Genomic DNA, 12,321 nt, shown 5'->3' with positions numbered 1-12,321 from the left:
CGCGCACACACACACACACGCACGCACACACACACACACACACACACACACACACACACACACACACACACAAGACAAAGCCTTGGCTCCATATAAAAACACACTCACGTTTACTGACATTCACCATGGCATAAATGTAGTGAATCAAGTACCAGTACTCTATACAGTGCATATACGGTGTAAAATCTACTCAGACCTGTTAAATCATTCCACCTAAAGCTTTTCCATTTCATTGTGACCTATATACCTTGTGAGTAAAAAGAAGCACCTGATATCGTTGCATGTGTGCGCAGCTTCTTATAACCGGGGATGCGAGGCGGCTTTTCCCTTCATTATTCTAGCAGAAGCCTCAATGTTTTGTGCTAATTGTGACTGCTATTTCTTCATTCCCTCCATGTTGTCTGAGGCCCAACTAAAAACAAACAAAAAAAAACCCCAACATTATTCTTCAGCTGGTTCTGGGGCCTTAGACAATGTGGAAGTGAAGGAAATTATAAACAATTGAAAATAGCAGTCATTGTTTGCACAAAAGCTTTAGCCTCTCGCTAAAAGGGAAAAAAAATGTTAGGAGCATTTACGAGAATAGGTGAAATTCAGAAGCACTTTTAATGGTGGCAGGTGTGTGCTGAGCGCTAACCAAAGATTTAACATGAGTTTGATTGTGATTGGTTAGTTGTGAACACAGCCACACGGCAGTTATAAGCAGGCAGGTTGTAGGTCATATAATGATGGAAAATGTTTTATGGATGTGAATGTGAATCTATTAAAAATAGCAAATCTGTCATGTGACTTCAATAAATAAACAACAATTCATATTTAATATACTGCGGATGGGCATTAGTAAAGTGGCACACATTTACTGTCGATGAACACAAATCTATTCTGGAGCCAACAAGTCCTTAGTTCCTGTTTGTGAACAAACACATTCACTGTGTCATGTTGATGTCCTGAGGGTTGCAGAAAAGAAAACAAATCAAATCTGCAGAGGGAACAGAGGCACAAATGGCTTGAAAAGCAAACATTACAAGCTGTGACGTGAACAGTGAGTTGACTCACTCCGTTTTTACAAATAAAGTACACGTGTCAAAGAGGGGTGAAGGGCATTCCTGGAGCCTTGACTCTTATCCAACGAGGGCAACTAACTTTTCCCACCTGTACACCTGTGGTTACAATTAACCTCAGATTCACATTTATTTCAGTTGGTCAGTTAAAAAACAGAAAGTCTTACATTCTGTAAAAGTAACCCACAAGAGAGAGACAATCACCAGGGACCTATGTTCTGTTGCCCAAAAGTTAAAAAGAAGAACCACCTCCTCCAGTTCAAGTCGAAATGTCCTCCAGCATACATAATCTTCATCATTGTCGTTCTGGATTTACTTGCTCTGTGACGTCACGACCATATCTTACCACATGCTTTTTTGTTGACTTTCCAGGAAACGTGGTCGTAACAGCACCACAGCTTACAGCATCTCCATTTTGCCATTCATTTCCATTTATGATAATCAATCAAGAGGTTAAATTAGGCAACATAGAGATACAATATTATTAAAATATTTTCATAGTTTACCTCTCCCACTTAAATCACTTAAATGTATGAAAATTAATTTTGTAAAGTATTCCCTAGTGCCAGTTTTCACTCTGGCCGTACAATCCTTCAAATTAAAGACAAAAGGCTCTATTTTGGGAGATGGCACAGCTGCGCTTCATCATAAAAACTGACACGTCTTGATTTTTGTGCCAGTGCAGTGCCAATGGTTCATCTGTCTGCACCATGCTGGAAATTTCCATGCGCGGAGGGTGGGCCCTTTGACAGTCGCTTGGTGCATCTGATATTTTGATGGCAGAAATTCATCTCAACTTTATGCCTGTTGGAATGACATCTAAGTTTTGGTGCAGCTAGTCTAACGGGATTCGGTTACTTTTGATCGGGGCACAGGCAGATGTTTTGAGTTCGGCGAACATGTGTGGTGGATGTCACCGTATTTCACTTAGAAAATATGACCACAGTCCTTTGAATCATCGATAAGTCAATTAATTGCCCACTGGTTGCGCCAGAGCGAAAGGGGGGTGTAGGAAAGATCGGGGTGGAAGAAAATGGACTCCAAATGCTCACTTCACAGACCTGTGATCTTCTTACCCAGCTTTACATCATCTGCCCATGGAGGTCTGCTTGCAGTTCCTTTTAAGTGTACTTTGTGCGCCTTGACTTGCTGCGAGACTTGAGCAAATGACTTTCCTTTTCCACCATGTCAAGGACTGTCAGTGTGCCCCTTGCAAGTTGCACATAGAAAGAGGAGCTGCTTTTATTAATGCAAAATAAAGTCGGTTGTGTTCACATCCACAACGCTTGCAAAATGGGTGGTGGGGGGGGGGGGGGTCGATCCCCTTGCAGACATACCAACACTGGGTCTAAACCGCCTCCGTGCAGATTTAGACCACACCTCGCGCTAGACTTACGCTAGGCACAAAAATAGAGTCCAAAGTATGCTTGCCGCAAGCTGCTTGTCACGCCCACTGGAGGTCTTCTGTAAAACCGACGCATCAAACAAAAGAGAATGAAACACTGTTTATTTAAACACCAAAATGTTCAACCAACCAATATAATTTCATCTCATACAAGTCTGCATGCTGAATACCAATTCAGCATCCAAAACATTGATGGGCTAACGGGAGTTACATAGATGTTCATAATTGTAAACCTTAAAATAATTGCTGAATCTACCCACAGCAGCAGCAAAAGGCAATCAACCTTTTATGATGATACTAGTGTAGCCTGTACTACCGGAGACAAATTCCTTGTGTGTTCTACATACTTGGCCAATAAAGATGATTCTGATTCTGATTTTATATTTACCATTTTATTTTCTGGACACCAAATTGTTCAACAAAAACATGTCGCCTAACGAAAGCCTGCTAGCTTAATGCTAGCATATCATGGGAAACGCCACGGAGGTGGAAACAAATCCGCATTGATGTTACAATAATTGTTACCCTTCAAACAATTGCTTGCAAATTGATTGTTCAAAAGTGCGTGTCAAATTTATAACCCTTTGTATGAATCACTAACCAAGAAGTAACCCTCACGTTCAGAAAGGTTGGTCAACAACCTGCTTTCAATGTTTCCAGTGAAAACTACTCTTGCGGCGAGTGATTAGTCACAGTTACTTTTTGAGATTCATCATCCCACTAATTTGAGGACAATAGATGAATAATCAGTGTGTTGTCCTCCGCTAGGCCACAGCTCAGATGGAGGAGAGGCTAGCAGAGTTCATCCACAACTACTCCCCAGAGAGCGTTCTGCCTCTGGCTGACGGCGTCCTCAGCTTCATCCATCACCAGATAGCCGAGCTGTCTCGAGATTGCCTGACCAAATCGCGAGAGGGTCTCATTACCAGTGTTTACTTCTGTGAACTTCAGGAAAACTTGGAGAAGCTCCTGCATGACGTCAGTAACAAAGCCTCCCGTCTCTCTTTGGCTTACATGGCCAAAACTGGCTCACTCTCCATTCATTTCCATTTGCCTTCAGGCGTACGAGCGCTCAGAGAGTTCGGAGCTCACCTTCGTCATCGAGTTGGTCAAGAAGCTCTTTATCATCATATCTCGGCCAGCCAGGCTACTGGAGTGCTTGGTGAGACTTTCTGACTTTTATTTTTTATTTTTTTTCAAGTTGCAGACACCGCTTCAGTCAATAATCAATTGGAAGCGGGAGAGTCTTGAAGTAATGAGAATCGGCGTATCACAGCAGGTAACCGCAAGGTTGCTATTTGAAGAGTCGGTTGTATTTATAGATTGAACTTAATCAATATGCTTCCATGGCTTTCTCGCCTGGAGAGTGTACAAAGGTGCTCCTTAACACAAAAACAAAAGCATTTCTTCAAAATTCAAAATCACGCTTGAAGTAAAAAGCACATGTTCTTTAATACAAAACATATAACCCAGGGGTGCCAAACGCATTGTAATTCAGGGTCCGCAGACATGAGAGCAGTGGTTCTTAACCTGGGTTCGATCGAACCCCAGGGGTTCGGTGAGTCGGTTTCAGGGGTTTGGCGGAGCCTCTGCCATGGAGGGTAAGACACACGCGACTCAACATGTTAATTAGTTATGACACGCCTGCTTGGCCATCACTGGCTGCAGATGATCACATGACATTGCTTGTCCAATCAGTGCTGTGGGAAATTTAGTTCGCTTAGGAGTCAACGTGTAACTGTCGTGATAGTACATCGTACAATTTTTAAAAATTGAAATGTACTTTTTTCTGTTTTTAATAAATGTGGGTTTTTTTATTTGTAAAAAAATATATATGTATTTATTTTTCACTCTTGAAGGGTTCGGTGAATGTGCATATTAACTGGTTGGGTTCGGTACCTCTAAAAAGGTTAAGAACCACTGCGTTAGAGCCTTATTGCAATTCTTAGTACAATTGCATTTATGGCTGTGGTTAATACTAAACTATAAATAATGTTGTCATTAGCATACATGATTATTTAAAGCTAGCAGAAGCAAAGAAAATTCAGCCCACAACTGCATTTAGAGAAATTAATAAATGTATCTACAACTCAATTGAGACAAATATTCCAAGTAACGCTTTCAGGCACAGCGGTTACTACAGTGGACAACTTATCATGTTATCACGTTACAGGGTGCATGAAAGGGTTCAACAACTGTACACCAAAGTAAGTCAGAATTAATTATAAATTAATTTTGTGGAAAAAAAAATTGATGTTGGCTTCAATACCAATAAAGCAATTAATTCCATTTGTGTTGTTTCCTAAGTTGAAATTGAGTTTGAATTAATCATGAACCCTTTCAGGGACAGCGGTTACTACAGTGGACAACAAGGTGCATGAAAGGGTTAAATCACATTTTTTAATTTCGATTTATATTCGCAGTGGACTGCATTATTTTTATCCTAATGGTAAAATGTCAATATCAAACAAGAGCTAAATCAGTGTAAAAATACAGTTACGAAGATTGTTTGGTATCAGGGAAAAAGAAAAAGGATACCTTGATTTGTTTTCACTGCTTAATTGGATTTGTGTTTCCAAAAAAAAATCTGTTATTTACCGGGCATACGTGCTGTTGTGCTTTAGAGCTGCAAAATGGTTTTTACAAAACAACTTGAACACTGTTTATCCCCCCCACTGCTCATTTCTTCACAGTACATCCAAGCAGGCAGGTCGCAAGTCATGACTTTGAATACACGCAGCACTTAACTGACGTATGGCCTCGCATGTTTGTCACTGATGACGCTCCACTGACTTTTGGCTCACCATTCCGTTGCCAAGACGACCGTTGAGAAGGGGTGGATGAGGTCAGACAAGATGCGAATGAGGTTTTATTTTTTTTTTTTTTTTTTGGTCCCGGTCCTTGAGGTTAGTAAGGATAAGACACTGATCAAATGTTCTTTTCGTACTTAAGTCAATGCTGAGGTCTGCCGTGTTGGAAGTGTCAGCCAGTCGGGAGGCTGTTAGCTACAAAAATATGATCCTTCAGGAAAGCGAGCCATCAGGGAAGGAGAGTAATCCTTCTTCTGCTGTTTCTTTTCTATTTGGTCAAGAGGGGGTGGACGTGGGGGTGTGTCGGATACGTGAGAACACAGGAGGAAATGATCCCGGCAGGCCCCCCCGGCTCTGCCTTGTAATCAAAATCACTATGTGATTCCCACAGGTCAAAACAGGAAAAAGGGATAGGTTTAGAAAAGTAATTTAAAGTTGGCTGTTGTACAACACGGTCTCATTGTTTTTTTGTGCATGTTATGACTGTAATTCGTCTTGCACTTTTGGACTTGCTGGTTACGTTGCGGTAAATGGCAAAAAATGTGCACTCAAGGATCACAACAGTATGTACTGTACATCCACACAAAAAGTGTGGATGTACAGTATGAAGATATGAATATCTTATATTTTTGCTGTCTGTTAGTATTTAGTCATGAATGATGTTTTCAGAAAGTCCCCGTCATTTTCCTTTGCCATCTTTTAGGGGATATAAACACTTGGGGAATGTGTAAATTGTCTTTCACACCTATATAAATGTGTTTGGAGACATTTTTGGGTCTCTCACACGCACACACACACACACACACACACACACACACACACACACACACACACACACACACAAGATAGCAAGGTAGAATTTTAACAGTTTACCCATGAATCCAATCTGCTTTTATTTCTGCGCATCCGTTCTGGCACATTTTGAAGCTGGTCGGTCTTTGTGCTCTCGTAACAGGAATTTAATCCGGAAGAGTTCTACCATCTGTTGGAGGCTGCGGAGGACCACGCCAAGGAGGGCCAGTTGATGAAGGCAGACATCCCTCGATATATCATCAGCCAGCTCGGGCTCACCAGGGACCCCCTGGAAGGTGAGTGGGAGGGAAAAATGTTTTTGTTCCCACCAAAAAGATTTTGTTGTAATTATTGCCTGCAGACATTGGCTTCTCCTAAAATATGAACTCACAGACGACAAGTTTACAAGTGTCAAGGGCCCCTATTCAGCATGTTTTAGATGTCTATCTCCTTAAACACACCTGATTTAAATGATCGACTCATCAGCAAGTTCAGAGAAACCTGACATTGATCCTGATCATTTGAATCAGGTCGGTTGGAGGAAGAAGGCATCCAAACCATGCTGGATAGGGGCCCTCAAAGACCAGGGTTGGACACCTAGATAAACAATCCTTGACATCACCTCACACCTTGAAATCATATAGTTAATAAAATAAGCGAAAGTGCAATGGGCCTATTGCAAAGTACAACTGTCATGACCACAGTAAAAGAAAAAAAACATTAGCTAATTTTATATAGCGCACCACCAATAGTTAAAACCTCGTGTAATCCCTCCACCCTTAAAAAGGATGGAAACAGCTGCCGGTGCGCTTTCAATTGCAGTATTGAACAAAAGTACCCAAATAAATGCAACTACATTTTCATACGTGACCTAATGATGCAGCGTCACTTAATGTGCAGAATGGCTAAGGGTGAACCAGTTAGCAGCCCGCCAACTTTCAACTCTTGATTCTGTTCGTCCCACGTCACTCAACAGGCCAGGCCTCATCTTTTAGTCACACGCATTCAGTCACTCACACTCTACTGCAGACCGCGAGGATGGCGACCCCCGGTGGAGAAGAATATTCCCCACAACTCACATGCATATAGTATTGGTGTTATGCAAAAAAAAAACAACTTCTAAATGGATGTACATGACAAAGCTATGCTTGCTACTTTGCCCCATTCCATCTGTCACGCCATTGGAGATAAATATTCACTGAACCAGGGGAACATATCAAAACAGTTACTTGTAACTTCAATTTTGTAGCAAATTTCCAAAACATGACAAAGTTCCCTCTGATACACTGCAGCATCCCGTGGAAAGCTATGACAACTGCGTTCCATTTTATATATTTATATTCCATTATATATTCTATTACATGTGCACCAAAGCTTTAGTCTTATGCCATATTAATGAGACATTTTTTGACATTCTAGATGAGACAATATGTGACATCTGGAATGAAAACTACTGCTGCTGCAGGCGTTGTGCCGGGTAGACGTGTGGCAGCATCAGCCTCTCTAATTATTCATCGCGACTCCAGCGCCACCATCACCGCCTCCAAACCTTTAATTAACACCTGTCAGATGGGCTCGGGTCTGAACCAAGGCAGGCTGTTCATTAAAACGATGGGCTAAATAGCCTGGAATGACTCCTTTGTAAATCCATGAGAAATATTTGGCTTCTTTCTGATGAATTCTGCTCAAGATAAGACGATTGTTGCCGCTTCGCATGTGGGCGCGCTATTTCAACCACATCGCTTCTCCCACTTTCTTTTTCTTGGCACGCGATTGAAGGCTGCGTGCGCCACATCAAACCCAAATGGACACAATTGATGGTCCTCTGTTCCGTCAAATGCTCTTTGGCATCCTTCGTGTGTTTTTGTGTGCTTTAAACGAAGCATTCAAATAATAATCAGTGTTCTCCAGCGACTGTCACGCACGGTACATTTCTGCTGGCAAAGAACGGGACGAGTGGGAGGCAGCGCTGAAGGAAATTAATAGGAGCGGTCTTCTTTATACTGTTTTCTTCATGTGACACATTTGGCTACATTGCTCTGAAACGGAATCACATTTTGCCCGTAGACATCCACATTGTGACGTGAGACGCCCGCCGCTTTAGCTAAAACAAAGCATTTTCCTTCTGTTTTCGTCTTGTTCACTATCGTGTTTGCCCCCCCCCCCCCAGATATCGTGAGTCTTGACAGCTACGACAGCGAAGGTCCGCACACGCCAGAGACGGATGACTCAACCGAGGTAGCCGAAGAAATGAAATACAGTAACGCACAATCAAAGCTTACAAAATGCGCTTGTCCACACGTCCTTCACCGTGTATAATCTAGCACATCAACACACTCCTCCACCAAGGCTGACCAATCGCAATTCCGATCGTGATCAAATTGTAAAAGCAATATTGATTCTCATTTTTAACCCTTTCATGTACCAATAATGATAACCCGTAACCGGATGACATGATAAGCTGTCACTGCAGTAACCGCTGTGCCTGAAAGGGTCAAGTGCAAAATGTTTTCGTCTCCGTTGCCAGGGTAAGGGGAGAGTCATCAAACCACCAAGTGAGGAAGACTTTCAGAGCATCAAACTCATCAGCAACGGCGCTTACGGGTAAAGCACTCGACTAGATTCGACGAATATTAACAGTTCACATTGGGGCTGGATTAGCAACACGGTGCCCACAGGCAGCCCACAATGACAACCTGAGTCGCCTGTGGCCTCCTCAAAATAGCACAGCCCTGATTGGACATTGTGATTTCCTAGGAATGCTGTACAATGAATCAATTGAAAATGGATACTTGGCATATATATATAGAATATATATAGAAATTAAGTGCTGCGTATTGAGAATGACTCTTGAACCTTGGCGCATGTTTTTAATTTATTGACTGTTGAAGTGACAGCAATTCTCATTTCTAAAGTAGGATTTGAAATCTGGTCCTTGGTTTAAAGACACACGGTTATATGTTTGTTTCTTAGTTGTCTGTTGTCAATCTCACTGTCTGTCCAGGGCCGTGTATCTGGTGCGCCACAGGGAGACCCGGCAGCGCTTTGCCATGAAGAAGATCAACAAGCAGAATCTGATCTTGAGGAACCAAATACAGCAGGCCTTTGTGGAGAGGGACATTCTCACCTTTGCAGAGAACCCCTTCGTTGTTTCCATGTTTTGTTCCTTTGAGACGCGCAGGCACTTGTGCATGGTGCTGGAGTACGTCGAGGGTAAGGTCAATAGATGGCCATTTTGTTTTCCTGCATGCTACTTCCGTTTTCAACTGTAATTACACTAAACTGATGGCATGGTGGAAGAGTTGTTAGCACATCCACCTCACAGTTCTGAGGTTCCAAGTGCGACTCTGGGCTGCGGCCTTCCTATGTGGAGTTTTCACATCCCCGCCATGCTCGTTTGGATATTTATGGCTAGTCTGGAAATCCAGACACATTGCTTTGCCAACGATTGAGTCTGGTCACAGTCAACTCAAGCGCATTTCTGAGGCGGGGCAAACCTGAGCAAACTGACAGCGAAATGAACCAATCAGGAAATAGCGGACGTTACATCAGGACAAAACACCCATCTTCTTTTGAAATAAGTGCCCTCAGCTACTGAGGTTTTAATGACTATGTGTTTGTTCCCGAACCACTAACTATTAGCCTCATTTCAGCGTCATTCGACAGCAACAAGTCTTCATCAGATTCTTGACATCTGTACTGCACACTGAAACATTTCCATTTACTCCTTGGGTGTTTTCCATGTCAAATTTATCAACAATGCTGTGACTGTGTATGTGTGCAGGCGGTGACTGCGCCACCTTGCTGAAGAACATTGGGGCTCTTCCTTTGGAGCTCGCAAGGATGTACTTTGCTGAGACCGTTCTGGCCCTGGAGTACTTGCACAACTACGGCATCGTTCACAGAGACCTGAAGCCAGACAAGTCAGTCCTCAATGATCTTTCATGTCAGCTATGTGGAAAATGTGGTCGTGAAACAAAAACCAAACACACAAGGCGATACCCTCGACAGAAACAAAGTAGCGTTGTAGTTCTCGAGATCGGTTTTGGTCTCTCAGCCAGGCCCTGTCTCTCGCCACACAACAGGTTCTACAATAACGTCAAAATGGCACTAACATAGTTAACTGCCAGGAGTATGCGGTTAGGTTGCCGCTGCTGCTGGGTTGAGCACTCCAGAACGGATCAGAAGCAAATGTTTTATTTTGATTAAACACAAATACAATCAGTCGTCTTTCATGGAGGACTACGAACATCCAACAATATTTACTGTTGAGAAGCTGAAATGCCAAAGCATTTGGACTATTTTAAATTAGGTATCAAAATGATTCCTCGATTATCAAAAATAATTGTGGATTAATTTGATAATCGATTTGTTGTCGATTTTTCGATTAATCATTTCACCTTGAACGTGAAGTGTGAAAAGTGATTGATTTGAAATTTTGTCTGTTATTTTATATGCATTGATTGTTTTACACATATAGTGCTCTGAGAGGAACTTTGTACATATATATTTAGGGACAATATATTTTTTTTATGATTTATTTTTGCCAAATTAAAGTGCTTCTGTTCAGTAGGGTTGTGACTTAATGACAATGGGAATGTCGTCGTCTTGCAGTCAGGCCACTTGAGAGGTTTAATCCAAATGAAGGTTACCAGAAAACTTTACTGACAAAAATAGAACGATGGGTTCAAGCATCTACATTGTATTATTCAACGGCTAAAAAGACATCAGTGGCCGAACCAAAGAAAAAAAAAAAGCAGCAAATTGGATACTTGAAATGGCACTCAATCACACGCAGACCTCTGCCAAGGCCAAACAATCCAATTTGGTTCAGCCACAATCCACCTGCTGCATCAAATGTCAGAAGAATATGAACTAAAATGAAAAATCTTCTATGGTTTCGCTACTATATTTGTCAGCATTTAAAAGTAGTTTGTTATTCGTGCACACTAGCAATCCATGACAATGGTGCTTATTTCTATAATTTTTGTTGGTTGCAATAATTATTCATATTGGGCAGTAGCACTGGTCAAAAGCTATATTTACGGAGATACGAGTCACTGCATTGTATGGCTGTCTTTTGACACATGCTATTGTCTCTCCTATTGTAGTCTGTTAATCACCTCCATGGGCCACATCAAGTTGACAGACTTTGGCTTGTCCAAAATGGGCCTGATGAGCCTCACCACCAATCTGTACGAAGGACACATTGAGAAAGACGCAAGAGAGTTCCTTGATAAGCAGGTACTTTTCTCCGGGTCTCCTTCACGAGCGGGACAATGAGATGAAATCATGAGTAAAAAAAAATCAGGATGTTGGATTGATGCAGGGGCAAATGGCAATCAAGGAATCATTCCATCTTTTACAGTCGTGCATCCCACCCTGCCGAGTTTTCCTGCAAAGTCATTCATCTTCACAAAAATGATGCTTCCTGAACCAGCGAAGCATGATGCTTTCCATCTTTGTGGCAATCCCATTATAGCTATTGTTTATACTCTTTTTAAATGATTGTAGTCGTAATCAGTCAGGGTGATGCATGAGTCCCCCTGGCAACTATTTGCCTTCCGCATAGGAATTTACCAAGCTAGATTTTGTACTCAGACTATCCATCGATTTTTTTTTCTTTGCTCCATCTTTTTTTACCACCTTCTTCGCCCCTCAGGTGTGCGGGACCCCTGAGTACATCGCCCCAGAGGTGATTCTCCGTCAGGGCTATGGCAAGCCGGTGGATTGGTGGGCGATGGGCATCATCCTCTATGAGTTCCTTGTGGGCTGTGTGCCTTTCTTTGGAGACACTCCTGAGGAGCTATTTGGACAGGTCATCACTGGTGAGAAGATACTATCCCCATCAGCTCAGTCCAAGTTATTTTAGTGATTTCCAATCAATTTTCCACTCAATTTGTCGCCCCCGATTAGCAGGGATTCAGTACAATTAAGAAAAAAATTTTTTTTTAAAAAGCCAATGTATTTCCACCGAAACCCCCTAGAGGTGTTTGACAGATGGCCCTTTTTACTTTTATATTTGTATTTTATTCAGATTATCTGCTGTGCACATACGTATCTTGTCAGATAATATGGTTTGGCCCGATGGTGATGATGCCTTACCTGAGGAGGCCCAAGCCCTCATCTCGGCCCTTCTGCAGACCAACCCTCTCGTCAGGCTGGGCACAGGTGCTGACTCTTGCGCCAGCTCTTCCACCTGTAGCCATTTTCCAAGGGCACATTTCCTCACGCCGTGTGTGTGTGTGTGTGT

The 12,321-nt window shown here is 42.3% G+C and overlaps 1 protein-coding gene across 1 annotated transcript in view; it reads left to right on the top strand.

Annotated features, from left to right (window-relative positions):
• The first annotated feature begins 2,889 nt into the window (after positions 1-2,889).
• The window catches only part of LOC109511418 (microtubule-associated serine/threonine-protein kinase 1-like), a 19,053-nt gene continuing 9,621 nt past the window's right edge, over positions 2,890-12,321 (top strand). The window contains exons 1-10 of the mRNA XM_019862504.1: positions 2,890-3,444; positions 3,527-3,628; positions 6,232-6,364; positions 8,239-8,306; positions 8,596-8,672; positions 9,073-9,281; positions 9,853-9,991; positions 11,180-11,312; positions 11,731-11,896; positions 12,138-12,239. Coding sequence (XP_019718063.1) covers positions 3,247-3,444; positions 3,527-3,628; positions 6,232-6,364; positions 8,239-8,306; positions 8,596-8,672; positions 9,073-9,281; positions 9,853-9,991; positions 11,180-11,312; positions 11,731-11,896; positions 12,138-12,239 — 1,327 coding nt within the window. The 5' untranslated portion in view covers positions 2,890-3,246. The remainder of the gene's footprint in view (positions 3,445-3,526; positions 3,629-6,231; positions 6,365-8,238; positions 8,307-8,595; positions 8,673-9,072; positions 9,282-9,852; positions 9,992-11,179; positions 11,313-11,730; positions 11,897-12,137; positions 12,240-12,321) is intronic.

This window comes from Hippocampus comes, unplaced genomic scaffold (genome assembly GCF_001891065.2).
Source record: "Hippocampus comes isolate QL1 unplaced genomic scaffold, H_comes_QL1_v1.1 scaffold7, whole genome shotgun sequence".
Lineage (NCBI taxonomy): Eukaryota > Metazoa > Chordata > Actinopteri > Syngnathiformes > Syngnathidae > Hippocampus > Hippocampus comes.
Note: the sequence above shows the minus strand (reverse complement) of the source record. Positions and strands in the feature narration are given on the sequence as shown.